Source organism: Thunnus maccoyii, chromosome 15 (genome assembly GCF_910596095.1).
Source record: "Thunnus maccoyii chromosome 15, fThuMac1.1, whole genome shotgun sequence".
In the NCBI taxonomy this organism is placed as follows: domain Eukaryota; kingdom Metazoa; phylum Chordata; class Actinopteri; order Scombriformes; family Scombridae; genus Thunnus; species Thunnus maccoyii.
Genome location: NC_056547.1, coordinates 12,830,783 through 12,852,056, shown reverse-complemented (window position 1 = coordinate 12,852,056; position 21,274 = coordinate 12,830,783). Strand labels below are relative to the sequence as shown.

General features: G+C 39.2%; 2 protein-coding genes across 4 annotated transcripts in view; both read left to right on the top strand.

The window, feature by feature from the left end:
- Positions 1–1,139: 1,139 nt before the first annotated feature.
- Positions 1,140–17,787, top strand: rprd2a (regulation of nuclear pre-mRNA domain containing 2a). Its single transcript, XM_042435749.1, has 10 exons — positions 1,140–1,609; positions 9,138–9,267; positions 9,556–9,707; positions 9,883–9,935; positions 10,137–10,263; positions 10,381–10,556; positions 11,211–11,553; positions 13,023–13,223; positions 14,662–14,850; positions 14,969–17,787. The coding sequence occupies exons 1-10, from the start codon at positions 1,453–1,455 to the stop codon at positions 16,702–16,704; spliced, it is 3,264 nt and encodes a 1,087-aa protein (XP_042291683.1). The 5' UTR covers positions 1,140–1,452; the 3' UTR covers positions 16,705–17,787.
- Positions 16,967–21,274, top strand: part of celf3a (cugbp, Elav-like family member 3a) — a 34,384-nt gene continuing 30,076 nt past the window's right edge. For all 3 annotated transcript variants that reach the window (XM_042435752.1, XM_042435750.1, XM_042435751.1), the window contains exons 1-3: positions 16,967–17,054; positions 20,006–20,203; positions 20,436–20,476. The gene's annotated coding sequence lies outside the window, so the exon portion shown is untranslated. The remainder of the gene's footprint in view (positions 17,055–20,005; positions 20,204–20,435; positions 20,477–21,274) is intronic.

Here is a 21,274-nt window from a genome sequence, read left to right as displayed (position 1 = left end):
TCAAATAAAATGTACTTCCTTTAAAATATTGAAAGTCTTCTTAGCTTTTGTGTTTTTCACATTTTCGAGTAAGGTACCATACTGCTTGAGTTCAACAATAAAGCAATGAAAGCAAGTTTGGAGCCAGACCTTTTAGATTTGTGGATGTGGGATTTACCAAAAATGATCAGCAGCTGAATTTTGTAGGTAATATTGCTATCCAACCCACTGAACACAAAATATAACATCAAATACATTAGTCTGTTTCTTATTTATAAAGTTTTGCATATCTAACCAAAATACATTTGAATGAGCACAGTGGAAAAAAATAAATTAAATATTGTTTTCCCATCTGAATTGCAAATAACAGAAGCATAGTCTATATTAAGACTAGGATAACTGCACGAGCACAATCACTGTGCAATAACATTAACACTATAATATCCACTGTACCTACAAATTATACATATTTATTTAGTTTAAAATACAAAATGTGCAATACATTTCACTCATTACTGTGTATCTGAACAGACTGTATACACTGTACATAACCACCTATTATGTAACATGTCATTTTTTTACTATTTAATATTTATCTCAGTACTCCTTTCACTCTTCACTTCTTTGCACTATATGTATCCTGTTTACAGTCCACAGAAACAGTTTCAGTTTCACCTGTATGGGCTATATAGTCATTCCTTGACCTTGTGTATCTTTCTGAAGATTGTTGTGTTGTTATTTTGTATAAGTACATTGAGAGCCACTAAACCAGAGTCAAATTCCTTGTATGTGTAAACACACTTGGCCAATAAAGATGATTCTGACTGTACTGTATTGTGCTTTGATTGATCCAGGATTTTAGTTTTCTAGCCTTCATCTTGGGCCTTCTTCCTCGACCTTCTAACCCTCAATCAACTTGTGGACATTTCAGTCATTGTACGCATTGACATGTGCACTTTATCTGTGAGCTGGCAGTTTGTTTATTTTATTTCGTTCAACTTTGTCATCATTATTTGTTGGTTTTTGTTTTTTGTGTTGTAAAAAAGGGAAACATATATAGCCTAAATCTTTCCAACACTTATTTTACCGGGTAAATTGGATGTCAATGAAGCTTCCGCGGCACTAGGTGGCGCCATAATCGGGTCGTGTTTGCGGAAGTGTCCTTCACTCCAGCAGCAGCAGCAGCGGGTAAACAGACCTCCAGGATGTCGCTAGGCGCTAAGTTTTAGCATTAAATATTCAATGATACAAACGATTAGCATTAATACAGAAGCTCGCGGTGGGTCATTTCTAAACGCAGGAAGTGATTGGAAGCAGCTTACTCAAAATTTACGCTTTTGTAACATTACAATGGCAGCTGAATGCGACTATGTCTGCGTTACGTCAAGCTGAGCAGGCTAAGCTACGTGCTAGCCGCGGCTAATTTTCAGTTGGTGTTTGGAATGGTACAGAGCAGCGCGAGCTCCTCCAGACATGGCAGCTGGCGGCTCTATGGAGTCGACGTTAGACAGGAAGTTTCAAAATGTGACAAACACGATGGAGTCGATTCAAGGACTGTCAACGTGGTGCATCGACAACAAGAAATACCACAGCCTGATCGTGCGACACTGGTCCAAGTGCTTGAAGAAATGTAAGTAGCTTTGCTTTTCCAGCTTGCTGCTTCAGTGGGTGACGTGGGGGGTTAACTCAACGATCGTGGTCCTTACGATGGCTAAAATAAGTATGAAATTATATTTAACTGTTTAAGGTGCAACCACTAACCGAGAGATTGTCAAAGTTACCGCCAACCGAGAGATGTTCCAGTTTACTGGGGGTTGGTTTAAAGCGAAGTAGGTAGCTGACATTTAACTAATACTATATAGCTTTAGTTAACAGAAAACCTCGTTGAATAGAAATAAAATAAAAATAGGTCAAAGATATAACACTTTCTAAGGCTAATGTAGCAAAACTCATACTCCCTTGTTTGTTTTTACAAGTAAAACACAGTCAACCAAACTGTATTTGTGTAACACCTTTCAAACAGGTTAGTGCATTTCAAACTGCTTTATAGATAACTGACAAGCTAATAATAGAACTGAACATATGTAAACAGTAAAAACCATTTGAGAGTAAAGCACACTAAAAAAGCTTTTTTTTTTAAACAGAGAAATGACAATGACAAATAAAATGGATACAAGGATACAAAACATTTTAAAATATGAGTAGTACAATACAATGACTGATGAAACAGACTAAATCATGGCCATAACATATCCTAATGAAAAACCAGTAGAAAGAGGTAGGTTTTAAGTTTACGTGTAAAGATATCAACACTTTCATCACTTCATTCATACTTTTGCATCTTTAATTGCAGGTTGATAAATTGTGTGTTGCATGAGTCTTAACCTGTGACACTCAATGATTCAGCTGGTTAAACACTAAACAGTTATAATAAAATGTTTGCAGACTGTTGGTTGATCTATTCACTGCTTACCTGCTTGTTTCACTATTGTATCATTTTACAGAGTGGTTAAAAGATACAACAGTTGATAATAAAGAGAGAATTTGCAGTTGCTAGCAAAATTCAAAATACCTGCATGGTTATATGACAGGTGCGTGGAAACTATGGCAGATCTGGGATGTAAAGTATAACAGAATTTTTGTGTGACTGTTGGTGCTTTGGTGGTTTTAGTGTGATTAGTTAGAAAATTGAATTCTGGTTTAACAGAAGGAAATGTCTAAAATTTCTCTGAAGATGACGATAGAAGATGATATCAATATACAGCTTTACTCAGCCCCTTTTATGACATTTCCATGCATTGTTTCCGTTGAGGTCTTGAGGCAATGACTGGCTGTGTTTTTGCTTCTGTTTGGCTTTGTGCGCTCATCACACAGTTTGTCGCTGGTCTTTTGCTGAGCGAGGCAGCAAGGCGTGCCATCCCACTGCAGTCAGCATGTAAATTTATAAACATTAACACATCACCTTGTACTCCTCAGTCCACAGCTACAGTATGGTGTCGTCTTTTGAAACACTCCATGTCTTTATGTCGGACTTAGTTGCGTGATCTGTATTTATAAGATTGAATTAATATATTTACTCTGTAACACATAGTTGGAGCCTTTGCTACAAGATCGTACAATATGTGACTAGGACACTGAGTTTTCTGTAAATTTGCCATAAAGTGTGTCACCGGTCTGGTCCAGTTTGGGACTAAAGTATAAATCTCTCTGTTCAACATTTAATTTCATTCGAAATGTTGATAGGCAATAGTCTTTGACACAAAATTAATAAATATGGTGAAAGATATATCTGTTAGTTCTGAAATGAGTCGGCCATGATAACCAACCCCACAGATCTGTTTGGATTTTGCATTTATTCAAATGTATTGATAATACTGACACGTTTACGTTGATATGTAAATTATTTTCACTGGAACCTTGTCCATCTCCTATCTTTCATTTGACAGAAAGATAATGTAGATGTCAACATGGAAAAGACTGTGAGCTCATGGTTTTAGTAGTCGTCCTTTTCCATTCATGTACAGCTGCTTGCAATAGCAGTCAAGACACACTGAACAGACAACTACGTTTGGTTGTTTCTAGAAAAGTTTATTGTTCATTTATTGCATAAGCTATTATTCCAGCCTGGGGAGGTCCTTATTTTTGAAAAAATGGTGATTTGTCTGGTTTCTCCTATAGAAGCAGGTGTCTGTTTCCAATGAAATTAAATAAATGAGAAACTGATTAACTGGTAATGTAATTTCCATTTCCCATTCAGTTCTCAACATGTGCACATATTGTAATTAATGCTGGAAATGTTCTCTCACCTGTAGTAATTTGATAAACACAAAACAAAATGTAACTAAAGTTCTACAATATTTCTCTGTGGGATGCAAATAAGTTTGTGTATTTGACTTGTTTCTGTTTTTGACATTCAAAGGCAATTTTTTATTATTCACATTCATTGTGGCATGAGATGAGAGATTTTTCATGGACTTTTATGTCAAGGTTGACTATTGTTTGGCAGCATTGTTTTTATTATTCATTTATTATTCAGTTTTTCATTATGGCTCACTATTGCCTGCTTCTTCTCTCTTTCATCAGCGGGTTGTGAATGTCCTCAGACATTGTGTCGCAGTTACATAAAATCCAAATTTGACTAAGAACAGTTCAAAGTAAGGCTTGTTTTTTTTTTTTTACTGCTGTATGAATCACACATTTAAACTCTAATATTAGTGTCATACATTACGTAAATGTAATTGTCAGTTTGTCTCAAAGCAGTCTGCCTGCAGGGCTCCTCTGTGAGGACGCTTGTGATGCAGGCTCTGCTGTCAGGACAGGAAACGCCACCAAATTAAAACAAAACGCACAAGACGATACCTCCGCTGTCAGGAAAGAAGATCACAGAACTATCTGCTGTCACAGCAAATACATGTTGCTTTTTAACATGATTTTGTCAATGATATATATTGAATAATTCTGCCAACACAGTAGCATTATAGTATCTCATGAATTCTTTAAATGTAGTGATATATATCTGTCAACATACCATGTAAAGTGATTGAATGCTTATGCAACAATACATATAGATTCAATAATTGTAGGCTATCAACGTAGCAGTATTATTAAAATATTAAATGAATTGATTTATTCTGTCAATGTGGCACATAGTGATAACACTGTCAATATATATGTTTATTGATTGATTCACAAACAAATATAGTAGCTCATTGATTCATCAAACACTTCTCATTGCTTGAAGCCTCTCTTCAGTTGTCTCAGACACAGACACATGCACTGTTCTCCTTTTATTCGCAATGTCTGAGTCATCATTTCTCTTTGCAGACAGACTATTTAACTGTGATCAGGTGAATTTAATATGAAAAGCTGACAGTTGGTTTTGATTGTATTTACATCCTTTAAAGACTCTACCCTACATACATCTATTGATATATGAGAAATCCACCAAAACGAGTTTTATATTAATATAGGAAAAGTTTACTTTGTGTGTTTGAATTTGACTTAATGCTAATGTCACTGTTAGAGTAATAGATATCCTGACTAGATGACATGCGGTAGTTTAGATTTACATAAGACAACTAGTACAGAGCAAAGCATTCTGACTATCTGATGTTTTGGATGCCAGTTTGCTAGTCACTGTTGTGTAGAGGAAGCTTTAAGTAATGACCAGTCCAGTTTAAGTCGCTCAAACTGAACATTTTAGTCATCAATATGCTGCAGTTTTACAGCAAAGAAAGTAAATAAAGCTGCCACAAAGCAGAGGGTGGATTACTTCCTTGAAACTTTAAAATAAAAGCATCTCTGTATGTAACTCGAAACAATGTATTTTAAGTATCTTGTCAATAGTTATACTGAATAAATAACTACCAGTTTTCCCATAAAATTTCTCATTTTCTGTAAATACTACGCGTAAGATACTGAGTGTGTGAGAGAAGACAGAGTCAGAGTTAGTCCTGGGACATGCTGCCTACGTGAGCGGCACATGTGCGTCTCAAAACCTCTAGCTTTTTTATTTTGGGGCCCATGTTAAGAGATTAGAGCAGCCACAAAGCCCCACGCGCAGCTGCAGCAGCTCGTCATCTGGAGATTCGGCGTCCCACCTGTTCTTTCCGCGTGACGTGCGGAAAATAGACAGTGAAAATGATCTATTGATAGTCATGTTAACATCATTCCAGCAATTACATCTGTCACCATAGTTTCAATGTCTATATCTGTAGAATATGTCACAGACAAGAAGAAGATATCATGTCACCACTGTGGATGCAGAGCCGGTGACACACGGATCTTCTTTTCTCGACTCCTGCGTGCTCTCTGTGATATTACTTCAAACCGGGACTCCTGCCTGTTGTTTTACCCGCTTCCAGACAATGATTTAGTGTTGTTATTTTCCTTATTTGTTGTCAGTTTCCCTCCTGACAGATAGTTTGGAGGTTTGTTTGTCGGAGTGTGTTTTTAGCTCGTTTGGGGAACTTGGTGTCGTCGTGGAGGGATTTTCTTCATTTTGAGCGGTGACAGTGGGGGTTTAACTGGTAGAATAATGAATAAAATCAATAATAAAAACCCATCCTGTGTGAGGAGTGTAAGCGGCTGACACCGAGGTAACCCCAACCACACCCCACCATGCATTAAGCACACGCTTCTTAACCTTTTTCTGTCTAAACTAAATATAAATTAATTTATAATGAAATGATATGAAATGTTTTATTATTTATGGGCATTAGAGTCAAACTCCATGTAGAAAGATAGGGCTGGCAGCGCAGCAGCAGTAATGCTGTCTGTGTGGACGCTGCAGCAGTTCAGTGATGCACACATGCTGCTCAGGTAGAGGTAGGCAGTGTCTCCCAGGACTAAAAGCTGAGTCACAATATCACTTAGCCTACCGCTAACTCTCTGCTGATAATGATGCAGCACAGCAACTGAATACACAGAGGACCAACTACGGAAAGTCACATAGAGCGCAACTCACAGCAACAGTTCGTTACACTACGTTTGTAACATTTCTTTGATGTAGCTACTATTGAAACAGCTAAATATGAATTTCCATATTAAATATCTTTAAACCAGACAAGTCACAGTCACTGCTATGACTGGATCTTGAAAACAGCTGTGGGCATGTGTTGCATCTTCTTCTATGGTTGCTAATGTGGGTGGGGTGGGGGAAAAAAGTGTTATTTCCTGCCCTGACAGTGGAGCTGCCCTGAGAGAGAAGCCTGCACCGGAAGCGTCCCCACAGAGGAGACCTGCAGGCAGACCCCTCTCGTTTGTCTTGCAAGGGCAGCAACTAACGATTATTTTCATTAATGATAAAGCTGCTAGTTATTTTTATCAATTAATATATGAATTGCACAGTTGCTAAAATATGAGAAAATAGTTTTAAAAAATGCATGTCACACTTTCCCAGAACTTGTGATATCTTCAAATTGCTTGTTTTGTCCAAAACCCAAATATTCACATCATATAAAACTGAGAAAAGCTGCAAATTTTCACATTATAGAGGCTGCAACCAGAGAATGTTTGGCATTTCTTGCTTGTTAAATGACTTAAATAATTAATTGATTATCAAACTGGTTTTTGCTAATTTTTTTTGGTTTATCGAAATGGATTGTTTCAGCACTGATGTGAGCATTTTTCTGGTGATGTTATTTTAGTGGCCGACTGGCTGACAGTATGAGTGCATGAGTGCCTTTAAGGTTTTTTTTTTTTATGGTTGACCCAGTTGTAACCCTTAAAAAGGAGACATAGGTTTTTTGTTCATCCTGTTACAGTCACAGAGTTGTAACTCCTGAAGATTTGAGTGAGACCGGTTGCGGCAGTAGAATACTCAATGTTTTTGTTCTCTTGAATTTAATTTAAATGGCTGTGAGTTGAATCCAGGTGTTTTTAACTGATTTTTAAACAAGATAATTAGTCTCCAGAGGCATCTTTTCTTCAGTACAGACAAAACTGTGTCCATGGCACCACATTTTGAAAAACTGCCAGGTAGAATAAGTTGGCACAGAATGCTTTGTACAATTCTTAGTGTTGTTGTTTACTTATTCTTTGATGAGATAATTACATTACTCAGTTAAGAAGTGAGGTTTCTTTTAGTAAATTTAAACAAAACTGTGTGTGTAAAAGTTGTGATTTGTACCATTTATTTGTAGGTAATAAATTGGCACCAGTATCAAACAATTTTGAACGACACCCAGCACTGTGTGTGTGTGTGTGTGTGTGTGTAATAGGCTGTTAATTCACTTTCCTTCTTGAAAGCTCTGTTTTCCTCACAAAAAACACCAGAGAAACGACGTTATGTGTTGTTAATGCTGTAAAATTGAATTTTCAAAACTTGAGTCAACAACAACAGTCTTTTATCTCATTTTGCTGAAGCTACAGGATGGTTGTTTAGCACCCTGCACGTCATTTTTAACAATGCAAATGGCAGCTGGAAGTTTGATTATGGTGTAATTTTATGTCACATAGGGTCATAAAATATGGTGTAGCCGTTGACTTTCATGTTTAATTGCTGTTTCTTGGCCCTAATCATCACTTTGGCTCTCTGATGATTATTGATGAAACAAGTCAATTGATTAAGAGCTAAACTATGTATTTGTCATTTGTTATTTTCATTGAAACAAGTAAATTCACATTGAGTCAGAATTTTCGTAATTTATCGTTATAATAATTTATCAAGCAAACTTTAATGTTAAGTTTAACAGCTCATTTGATGTCAGACAAAGTTAGCAGTTTTAAGGATCTACTCATCAATGATGGATGTTTGTCATTTTTAAATTTTTAGAGTAAATGATTAATTGATATAAAAAATAATCGATACATTTATCACTATCCCCTTTCACACATGCAGTCGATCAGGAACATTTCCTGCATGGGGTCACGTGTGAACGAGGGATATAATATCCCACCTTGGTAACATTTCAGGGAAAATGTCAGTACGGCTGTGATGTGAATGAGGCAGTAACATTGCCGGGACAAACACGTAAAGGGTTACGTCTGCCTGACGAAAGACGCTTTGCGCTGATGATGTACTTGAATCTGCGACTTGTTTACGGTTTGCTTATGCTTATGTGGGTGATTTGATAACTAACAAGCAACACAAGTTCTTTTGTCTGCAAACAATTTCGTGTCTCGCAAACTTGTTGAATATTAAATACATTACAAGACCATTAGCACCAGTCAAAAACAGCTCCTCGCCCACCATGTCCCATAAAATAATAAGAGACGTTTACTTCGTTTGTTGAGTTTTATGGCGTTTGGCATCCATAAGTGTTGCATGTCCGCCATCTGCTGGACTGTCCTTTGCTCTATCTATTCTGGCATTGCCATGGCATGTGTGAAAAGGCACAAGACGGAAACGTTCCTGAATGTAGCTCCTTGTGTGAATAGTGAAAATCAATAGCGGTGCCTGAGAGGTTATCCCAGTAATTTACCGGGAACTATGTGTGAAAGAGGCCACTGATTAAAATAAGTGCATAGTTGCAGTTGCAATGTTTGAAAACCATCTAAAGTGGTATACTGTTTTTAATTGACAAATATGGATGTTTCTCATCATGATCCCTTTCTGATTGAGCCTGTATTCAAGATATTTGGACCTAACTCCTCTTAGATCAGAACCTCTGCATTTCCAGTCAAACTGATGTTATTATCTCTCTTTCCTCTAACAGCTGATGCCGCACACAGACTCAACCTGTTTTACCTCGCCAACGATGTCATTCAGAACTGTAAAAGGAAAAATGCCATTGTTTACCGCACTGCGTTTGCTGAGGTGCTCCCTGAGGCCTTCGTGCAGGTCAAGTAAGTAGTTTATAGGGATGTGGTTTAATAGAGGGGTCACCTCCATCAAAAATCACTGTCCTTATTATTCTATTATGTCAAGACAGTCCTGATGTAATGTATATTAAAAGCTTTGTTGTTTGTGTATTGCCTTGTTTTCCCTCTCTCCCTTCCTTCATTTGTCCTTGCTGTTTTTTTTTTTTTTTAATTCATTCAAATAAATGTCTCACAAATAAATCAAACAACTGTCACTGCACCAAACGCATAAATCTCTGGTCTCACTTTCTGTCTTCTCTCTCACTCGACCAGCTATGAAGGTGACGCCAAGGTGATAAAATCAGTGGAGAGGATACTGTCCATCTGGGAGGAAAGGAGTGTATATTCAGGGGCACTTATTGCTGAGCTCAGAAGCAGCTTAGTCAAAGAAGAGTCTCCTCCTGAGACACCTGTGGAGCAAAAAAGTACGTTCACATTTCATACACAGTGTCTGCCTTTATTTGAGCTTTATTTGTTACAGTATGTTGTTGTATTAGCCTGTTTTATTCTTATGTAACCCTTTTTTTAAATTGTCTGACTGTTATGCAAATTCTGTTGTTATTTGGTGTGATCTCTAATTTTTATTTTTATTTTCTAAAGCTCCAGTTGAGTGCAAAGCAGATCTCCGGTCCAAGATTGTTGCCGAGTTTGTGGTAAGCAAGAAAATTTTATTAATTTACAAATAATGCCAATCAAATTTTAGTATATTTTGTCATTTTTAGTTCATTCAGTTTCTACAAAACACCTATTTTTATGTCAACACAGTGCTGCTACAGTGTTAAAAAAAAATGTTGTTTGACATTGTCCTTTTCCCCCCTTCACTCAAATATTGGTTGGTGCTTCCTCTGCTTCAGCCCCAGGCATTAATAGACCATCTGACCAAGTACAAGAGATCTCTGGAGGAGGTGGACCTGAGAGAAAAACAGTTGACAGCTATGAGGGTTGACATCTGCAGTTCTGAAGCCCTCAAGAAACTCAAAGGTGCCTGATTGAATCATCTTCATCTAAGCAACTCCAACACATGGTTATCATTATTGTCTTTTTCTCTTTCTAACAAACCCTCTGAAATAATAATCCTTACATTCTTGATTCTTACAGATAAGGCAGGAGGAAAGAAGTTTTCAAGGGATTTTGAGGAAGGAAGCGCACAGCTACAGGAATTTGTTAAGTTCTTTGACAAAAAAAGCAAAACAGGACCTCCTCTCCTGGAGGCTTTATGCAACGCAGATATCTTCTATGAGACGCAGTACAAGGAGGTCAAGATTGTTGCTAATGTAAGTGACAGATGGGTTTGTAGTCAGCCATTTGGTGTATTATATTAGTTTTAGTTTTTGCCTGAATCTTTAGTCTAGTTCTTTAGTTTTTGATGGTTCTAACTTGAATAAAACCTTTGCTACTATAGGTTTGTTTACTGTGCTACATACTTAAACATGAAACACACTGATTGAAATTAAATTATGCAAGCTTTGGTTGTTAGTCTAACCTGGCAAAAAATTGTTCAGGCTCTGTTTGCAGTCATTCTAATCGGCCTTAACATGCAGATAATCACTTTGGACCCGTGGATACATCCAGAACAAACATGAGAATGATATGTGTTGACAAACTGGCAGTATGGACATAAATTAAATTTAAGATGCGATGTAATGTGCAAAGTTCAAGTGTAAAAGGTCTCAGTGGACAAGTAAGTTAAAAAAATGAAAATAATCTATGGTTTACATACAGTAGATGACACACAAACATGACAACTTTTAAAAATTACAGGAAAGTTGTCATACATGATGTAACAAATATACAGATATAAATATTGCACTCACAATTAATTAGAATGGGTTGGTGGGAATTGTAAGCTGGCTATAAAAGCTGTTGGCAGATCGTATTTTTTATTGTTCTGTTAATTTATTGATTCTCTTATTACCTTTCCCCTCAAGGCCTACCAAACATTTGCTAACCGGGTGTCCCACCTGAAGCGCAAGCTGGACAGCCTGAAGGCCACCTTACCAGACCTGGATGAGTCACCCATTCCTTCACCCTCTGCAGACGCACCGTCTCCAACGGGCTCTGAGTCCCCTTTCCACGGTCTAGGATTGACCAGCCCTGATCCAGATCTTGATGGCTCCGCGATGGATGATGAAGCGGAGCCACCGGCTCCGAGCCCTCTGTCCTCACCTGGAGGATCCCCCAAACACACCGTGACGCTCGGGGAGAATGATAATCGTGAGGTGGAGGACATGGAGCTCTCCGACGAAGAAATGGACAGTGGGGGCATTATAGGTGAGCCAGTGTGCTGTTGAAAAATGACTTAATGGCTGAGAGCTTCTTAAAGATATTTATGATTATTCTTCCTGGTTTTCTGTAGCAGAGTTATGATGAAAATGTGCTCACGTAATAAAAAACTAGGAACACTACAGAGGCAAGATACTGAATCAATCCTTATCACAACCTCCACATATTAGTGAAGAAAATCAAAGCATTTCTCTTCAAATCTGGGTTCCAGCCAGTTTCCCTGCAACACTTTTCACCACCCGTAGAGCCATCCAACCAAAATTAGGCACATTTTAACAACTACAGGCTGCCATAAATGTGTCAGGGTTTTTTTTTTTGTCCAGTTTACTTTCTATTGGCACAGTTTGCCATACATACAACACTGTTGTTATTATTGCCGGGAGTGCAACTGTTTATTGTACTTAAATTTGTTTTTGCACCTTTGACTTGCTCACAATAATCACATGTAAAAATGATTTATATTTTGACAAAATTAACTCAAGATTAACTTACTAGCTTTTTCTGGGACTTTCAACCGTATCTCTTGCTCCTCATCAGTGGATGGAGTTTGTAATTTATATGGGTGTGCTCTGGTGAACTGTTTCTTGTGTATTGTTGAATACCACAAAAGTTTATTTGTTTTTCATGCCCAAGTCATAATATGAATATGAGTTCAATATCAAACAGTAATAGCTTTTTGCTTTTTGTGATTATTTTTATACTTATGATGTCAGATGTCGATGTTATCGAATCCTCCCTGCAAGTTAAAATCCAGGGCTTCAGCCTGCTCTGAACACTCTGTTTGCAAAGTTACCTCTACTTGCTCCTTGTGATGACGTCAGATTGTTTGCACATGCCCACAAACAGCCGTCCGTTCTGTAGCCTTCGTTGCGAAGGTTGTTTGTGTTGTCTACTTGCATATTTCCAATCAGATTCCGGCTTGAACATGTACAGATGTAGTTGGGAAGTTTCCATTTTGAGACAAGAATGAGAAAAAGGAGCGAAATCCTACTGCTATTTGTTTACGTAGCCTCCGAAATTACCAGAAGTCTGCCGAGGGGCAGCTTCCACTAGCTGTCCAATCAGAACAGAGTGGGCTCATTGGGAAGGGAGCCATAAAAAGACGGGAGCTAAAACAACCTGTTTCAGACAGAGGCTGAACAGAGGGGCTGCATAAAAGGCCAATATAAGATAAAATAAGAAGTTTTTTTAACTGTAAATCATGAAAAGATATTCCAGTATATAAACATTCCATAATATGAATATAGACCTGGAAATGTGCATGATACGTCCCCTTTAAGATTATTTTCCATTCATTCATAAGCAGCGATGTCTCTGGGCTTATAAAGAGCTTCAAAAGTAGTTATTTGTGTTGCCTGACAACAAATGTATAATAACAGTTGTCTATTCTAATAACATAAGATTGCTTATATGAAAACATCCAAACACTGTTCTCATCGCCATATTTTCTTCCTCAGTCGAGGAGCAGGTTGAACGCCCCGCCAACACACAGGTCTCCATTCCAGTCTCTGCAAACACTGAGCCATCAGTAGCAACAGAGCACCCAGTCCCACAGGCCACGACCCCTGAAGCAGCTCCTGCAGCGGGTGTGGAAGGTGTTGACCTGAGTAAAATTGGCTCCATCCTCAACAGTTTAAATTCGGTCATAAAGAACCCAGGTGAGTGCTGGTGTCTACTCTGACATCGTAAAACCTGCTGGAAGTTATGAGATCATAATAAAACTTAACAAAAACCTGAACTGTTCTGATGTTGCACTCGTTCCGTTGTCTTTACCTCACAGCCATGTTCATAGAGACGTCTTGTGTCGAGTTCACACTACACGATTTTAGACCTGATTTTCCACTCACTGACAGTTTTTGGAGATTGCTGACAAAAGCCCCAGATTAGAGGTAAATCAGGGCTCGCAAATCAGTGCTCGATTGCTATGTGTGAACTGTTCAAAGATGCGATCCGAGAGCTCACCGATGCCTCGCAGATGCTGGAAAGATATCAATCAGGCTAAATATCTAGACCTGTTGGGAAGTCCAAATCCTGTGGTGTGAAAAGTGTTGTGAATGGCAATGAGTCGTGTACTGTCTAAACCACGACTTCAAGATTCCTGATTACAAGACAGAAAGTTGTGTAGTGTGAACAGTACAGTGATCTGACGACTTTGTAAGTCATGTAGTGTGTCCGTGGCATTACACAGAATGCCTTCATGCACTTCTCTGATGTCATAATACTTTATTCTTTAAAAATAAAATAACTTGTATAAAGGTGCAACACCATTATGGACTGTATTTATTATGGCGTGTACCAAGAAACCAGACTTAAGAGTACACAGCCACACTAACGGCTCAGTGAGGCTGTGTTTGAGCTTAATGCTAATGTCAGCGTGCTAGCATGTTCAAAATGACAATGTTAACATGCTGATGTTTGTATGTATAGTGTTTACCATGTTCTTAAATTAGCATGCTAACATTTGCTAATTGGCACTAAACACAAGCAAGTGCTCATGGGAAGTAGTTTTGCAGGTATTTGTTAATAAATTCTTAAATGATAAAAAATTTGACCTGATGATGGCATACATTAAACGTTAAGGGATTTCCAAAGTTACTACAATTCATCCTTAGGAAAACAGGAACGTCTATCAAATGCCAGTTGAGACATTCCACTCAAAACCACAAATGTCAACGTCATTGTGGCACGAGACAAAAAGTTAGGGGATTACCAAAATAAGTAGGATTTATCCTCTGGGTACAATTTATGTCTGTACAGAATTTCATGGCAATCCATCTAGATATTTCAGTCTTGACCAATGTGGTGGACCAACCGATGTTGCAATCCCTAGAGTTTTACTGACTATGTGGCTAAAAAAACAAATCTAAAATTAACTTTTTTTAATTAACCAACATTGCAAATGTAACGTGTGGTGGGAACAGAACCGGAATGAACTGGATGAGACTGAATTTGACTCAACTTACCCTACCAAAAAAAAAAAAGTTAACCCTATTTTCTTTGAAACTTCCAAGTGCCATCACTGTTTTAAATCCTAACATCTAAATGATAACTTGTGGGGATTCATAATTAAAGTGAGTGTCCCTCTCTGACATGCAGGGCCATTAGTGGAGAATCCTTCTGCAGTTGCCCTCACTGGCTCCTCAGTGAAGACCAAGCCTGCTGCCTCTGTGGCCTCTCAAGATGCCAGTTCTCTGGTCAACATCCTTTCCAAGGTGGACGTGAGTCCTGCAGAGCTTCTTGGTGCTCTGTCCAAAGTCCAAGGCCAAAGCCAAGGCAGCCTTGAGGGTGAGAATAAAGAGTCATTTGTTTAGTTTGACGACAACTTTAGATTTTAGATTATATATCTATTTTATATCATACATTGCTTAAAATGTATTTCTGTATTTCCGCTTTCTTCACTCAGGCATCAATTCTCTTCTGAGCAGCTCAACTACAAATGTCTCTTCAGACTCTTCAAGTACAGGCAAGATTCCTCCCTCTTCTGCATCCACATCTGCATCCGCAGTACCCTCTCAGAGCCTGTCTCTCTCCTCTGTTCCACCTGTGCCTTCTTCACCCAGCTCCACTGTAAGGCAGACCCCAAGCTCCCAAGCTCCCCCTCAGACTACCAACCCAGCCTCTGCTCTGGTACAAGCTCTCCATAGAGACATGGATTTGACAACAGAGACAGAACCCTCCTTGTCCTCTAAGAGTTTAGAGTCTAAAATCCACAGCTTTCTGCACGGTAACCCTGCTTTCAGTACCTTTGACTTGGGTTTCTCCGCAAACCCAGCTGGTGGAGGGGATAACCTGAGCCCGGTACCTGGAACAGATACTCAGGATGGGACCCCAGTGCGGGATGAGGGTGGAGGCACCCCAACTCAAGATGAGATCATGGACAAGCCAGTGGGGCTCCCGTTCACTTCCAGCTCAAAGCCATCATCTATTGGAGAAACTGTAAAAACAGTTCCCATTGCCTATCAGAACAGCACTCAGCAGAACCCCAACAATCCCCATCAGCAAGCCCACTTGCAGCCGGGTGTGGCTCAGAATGGGAAGCTCTACCAGCCATACCCATATAGTGAACAGGAGATGTCAGAGCATGGGATTACAACACCTGTTGCACGGTACCAACCGATTTCTGCACAAAGTGGAGGGCCTGTGCCTGGAGAAAGAGCCCCAGGCAGTGCCAATTGTACACAGACAGTTGGGGGTTTTCAGGGGGTGAGTGAAAGGGGTTGGTATGGTGACACTTACCCAGAGGGGAGCTCTCAGCAACCCGCAGGCTACAATGTGATAATGCCTGGAGGGGCTGGAGAAAACAAAATATCAGGACACTATCCGTACCAAGCAGAACAACCTCAGGGACCTCAAGAGTTGGCCTCCCAGCAGGGCTCCGTCTCATCCTCTGGTTTCTACAGAAACACCCTTCCTCCTGTCCCTAAGTTACCTCCCCCTCCCCTTGGCTTTGACGACCCAACTTCCGCAAGCAGCAGTGCAATGATTCTCCCAGAGCAGCAGCAAGCACCCAACGCCGACACAGGGGAGATGCTTAGGACCAGAGGTGACAGCGTCATCAGTGGGATGGTGATCCACGACCATCAACACAAATCCATGTTTCATCCAGGCGATCCGCCGTATGACCTTGACCGACAACGGCATCACCCTGCGGATTTACACCCTCACCCAGACGACTTGCATTACCAGGAAGACCTCGAGAGGTACCATGATGAGTTGCGCCATCGTGATGGCGCTTTCTTTCAAGACGATCCTTACGGCCACCCAGAGGATCCATACTACAGGCCAGGCAGCCCTTCACACCACTACCCCCGAGATCGAGGGCGCTTCACTCCCCCACTCTCACCCTCAGAAGACGCTTACTATGCCCCTGACTACCAACAGCATAGCCCCCCTCCTCCTCACTACACTCCTAGGAGACCACCACCTCATCTTGAAATCCGTCATCCTGGCATGCGGCCTCCACATCGGCCTCCGCACCCAGCACACCACCCACACCCCAGAGGACCACCACGGGCACCATTTCCTCGCTTCCATGGGCCCGATCCAAGGTTAAGAGGCAAACGTCCAGTTCAAGGAGGAAGGGGAAACGCTGGACCAATGTTCCCCCCGAAAAGACCTTTTCCACCCCCACGGTACTGACTGAACATATAGCTTTGAGCTCTGAAAACCGCTGTGGGTGTCATGAAGGCTGAAGCAGGACTGTGTTGAGATCCACATCCTGGCATTGGAAGAGAGATCTGAAATATAAAAAGGGGTGCATAAACATGCAGAGACTGAGGTGGGCATCAGAGTATATTATACTATATTGAAGAAGAAAGAAATCAACAGCTACCTGACGGAAAGCAGATACCACATCTTCTAAAAATGGCGAAGAATAAAAGATGTTTAGAAGGCTGAGGAAGAACACCGAGAGATGTAAAAGAAACCCGGGGGCTCTGAGAACGCTGCTGGGCTGAAAAGTGAAGACAGAAGATTAAAGAAAATAAGAGGTGGATATATATAATTCACTTTTTGTGTTATTTGCTCCAGTATGAAGCATTTCATTAAATATGTAATTGAGCATCAGTTTGATATAGGTCAGAGTGTGTGCATGGTATGCGCGTGTGCATGCGGTCAAGTGTATGTCAAATAGTCACAGACCGTTCCTCATTTTTTTCCAAGTTAATTCCGAAGATAGTTATTTTTGCTAAGCGAGTAACAAAAGAATGTAGTTGGTGCAATGTTTCTGCTGTCATTTAGTTTTTCAGTGAGCAGTTTTGACTACTTCTCTTCCATATCAGCAATATCCCAGCAGCTTTTGGTAAAACATCAATTTAAATTTAACTTTTTTGGGGGGGTGGGGTGGGGGGGGAGTGTTTGTTATAGAATTTCTGTTCCTTCTACTATACACGTTAGCATATTGGGAAATTATTTTTCATTGTTCCAACTCCGAATGTTATATTTGTGAAGCAATGCTTTCTCCACTAGTGCGTAACATCCCTTCGGCGGTAGTTTCCACGTCTCGTTAAGTTCCTTATTAAGGAGAGCGGCACAAGTCTACTTGAAGGGAGCGAGAGGTGTGAGAGATATTTTTTTTCAGCCTCCCGACACCGTCGCAGAAGCAGCATTTTTTTTGGAGGGGATGAAGATACTCTTCAGTCTTCAGTTACGTTTTTATTGTACTGACAAATAAAAATCTGAGTTTGAAAAATGGTGTTGTTTTTTCTTTCCTCTGATCCTTGGAGTGTTGCCCCATGCTTGAAGCCATCAGCCATCAACTATAAACAACATTTGAGTGTGCCGAAACTAAAACATGATCATTTCAGTCATTAACAGATAAATTAAAATGTTGATCAAAGTGAGTACAAATTACACCCAGTCTAATGCATTTCCATAGAATTATGCATTGACATGCGAGTCAACGCAATATTTAATATTTGAATAATTAGAGAAATAATTTTGTAGAAGTCATAAATCTGTGTTTGATCCACCAAAGTTTCCAATAAGGTTTAAAATAGGTTGGCCTCACTGTATCATTGCACACAGAGGCAGAAATGGGTCAAACTCCTCTAACTTGATGACATATTTAAATACTAACTAGTATTTGAATAATGTGCGTTTAAAAATACATTTTTGTGCCAATTACGTACTTGCTGGTCTTGCAAAGAAGACATGACCATTTCTAATGGAAAGAAAATGTTTAAACAGGTCAAGTCAAAATCCTCCAAAAAAAAAATTGAAAGTTGTTTTTGCTCTTGATAAATTGTCAATAAATGAGTTTTTTAAAATGAATTAATTAAGATATATATATATTTGTAAGGTAGGAAATTACACTTATCACCTATAGGTAATGTCCACACTGAGGTTGCATGCCTCAACCTGTGTGGACATTCCCATTATTTAATATCAGTGTGTTTGTTTAATGAATTAAACAATATGTTAATGTGGCTTCTCAGACCTTAGTTGTCTTGAAAATCTCACAGGGACAGCAGCTCTGCTACCTCAACTAAACCTAAAAGTCTGTTTAGGTTACTTAGTGTAGTAAATAATACAGAATATGTATGTTGAGTGATTTCAGTTTGCCTGAGACTCTGATATTGTAGGTGAAATTCATTCCCCCTATGGACTTAATAGTTAACAAATCATAGAGCTAAAGTTTTAAAATCATTTATTGTACTTTTCCTTCACGCAGTCTGACAACTTTGAGCACAAATGCTGTCGTTGTGGTTCAACTTAAAATCCTTCAAACCTTTTCTCACATCCTCCTCATTGTTGGGAGATGTGATGAACAAACTGCTGGTCGATGATTCGTGGTCAGGTGTCTGTTTGTTTCCTTCATCGCACAGAAACATCCCTGCCTCCTTAATCCAAGAGGAGACTGTGAGGGCCACTTAATCTCAGGTTTTAATGTGAGGACAAGTTTGCAAAACGACGTGATTATCCCTAAGATTAATTAGGTCATTTAAAAAAAAAACAACAAGTCTTAAAAATACTCTTGATTAATCCATCTGCTAAATAGCAAATGTAGTTAATTAGGCGTTTGGCCTTAAATATCACGATTTAAATTATTTTCTTTGATAATCATCTATCAATCAGACTTCTTTATCAAAATCGAAAATGCGTTTGTTTTTTTACTTTGAGTTCTTTAGTAAGCCTTTTTTTTTTTATACCCAAATAGTACTAATTGAAGCTTATACCCCCAAAGTCTCATTGATATGGATCAACTCAAACTTACAGGAATATATGTTTTCAATTCACATTTTAGCTCTGAATGCTTTAGCAAAAACATCAATTTGGATAAAGTTCTCGCTGATTAAATCCGCCCGGATGAAATAAAAAAAATCCCTTTTTTCATCATTGCAGCCAACTTTTAGGGAAAAGTGTCCCCATTTTAACCAGGTTTAAAAAAAAAAAAAAAAAAAAAAGAAAGCTCCTGTAGCTCAAAATGCGATGTTAGATTAAATTATTGAAAGAGAAAGTGAAGCAAAAAAAGCCAAATCAGCACATTTTAGTTTTACTCGTTGTGTTTTTTTTATGCGTAATAAAGTAGGGCGGAATTATTATGCGGATTTTATGAGGAGTGGACAGTGAGGCAGACAGATGACATGTTCCTGTACACAGTTACAGTCAGCTCAGGTGAGCCAGCTGTCGCCAGATGTCAGTGGATCTTCTCGGGAGCAATTTGACTTCTATTAGGCTGCTTTTTTTTTAAAAAAAGTAAGATATTTCCACATCCAGATTCTGTGCGTTTTTGTCCGAGAGATTATTGATGTCGTTTATCGCGCTCGAAAGCTTTTAGTTCGCTTTATTTATCAATATTTTATATTGTTTATGTGTCTTCCATGCTGTGTGAGAAATTATGTAAGCTTTCTTTAATGTTATCCCGCAACATATTTATTTGTTTTCCCTCTTGAATGAAACCTATTTCCTGTTTCATCCCTCCTCCTGTTTTCCTCCTCAGGGATCCAGAGCCACACTTTGATGTTTCTGATGTGATGGGAACCTTTTCCACATGTTAACTGATGCAGAGAGGAGGAGGAGGAGGAAGAGGAGGAGGAGGGGAGAGAGGCTGATGCTGTGGTGGCTCTCCTCTTTGAAACCTGCACCGCTCCCAGTTGATGGCTCTTCTTCACGGTCTGACATGCGCTGCAGCAGCCCAGTAAGCCTCCAGTTTAATGCATCAGAAACTGAACAGACTGCCACCAGCAGGAAATCAAAAACGATCAATACAAGGGTGGGAGAACAGAAAATGTTGAAATTGTTTTTCTTTCTCTCTCTCTCTCTCTCTCTCTCTCTTTCTGTGTGTGTGTGTGTGTGTGTGTGTGTGTGTGTGTGTGTGTGTGTGTGTGTGTGTGTGTGTGTGTGTGTGTGTGTGTGTGTGTGTGTTTTAGAGGAATCGCAGGAGAGCAGAATGGTTGACAGACCAGCTCGAGTAAGTACAGATAGGATCATTTAATACCTTTTTAAACATATTATATTATTCATACAAATACATCACAACAATCTCACTTAACACAAGCAACTTAATATGTAAAAATGTTAAAATTAAATGCATTTATTTTTGTGAAATAAAGGATTATTGCTCACATCAAAATGAAACAATGTTGTGTTGTGTGTTTATTTAATTACAACCAGTCATGTGAATTAGCTATTTGATGTCATGTGAGAACCATGCCTCTCCAAAATCTCCTATTTTCATGGGGCTCAGAAAAACTTTGTGACAATCCGGTTGTATTAAAATAGTTTTGTTCGCCAGAAAAGTAAGAGAACTTCCTAAACACATGTTGAAACAGTTAATACTTAAGTTAATATGAAAATTTTTAAAAAATCACCAAACATGGAGAAGCATGTTTTCCACTTAAGTCAAAGCAAACAACCCTGATGACCTTTGCCCTCTTTCTGAGTTGGATCAGGCTGTTTGTGGTGCATTTCAGTACCTCTGGAAACATGTTTCCCATTAATTTACAGCACATTCAAATCCCCCCCAGATATCTGTGGACAAGGTCACGAAATCATACTTAAAAGAGCACAGAGCAACTTAAACATCACCACTACTGGCTTTACATGTGTGCAGCTCGTCACCAGATGTCGTCGTTGGTCACACTCACAAATAAAAAAAAGAAAAGAAAAGAAAATGACATCCATTGTGAAAATGACAGAAATCACGTTTCTGAAGCGCAGTTACACGTATATCCATCTGTACCTGAACAAAGCCAGATGAACTAAAGTC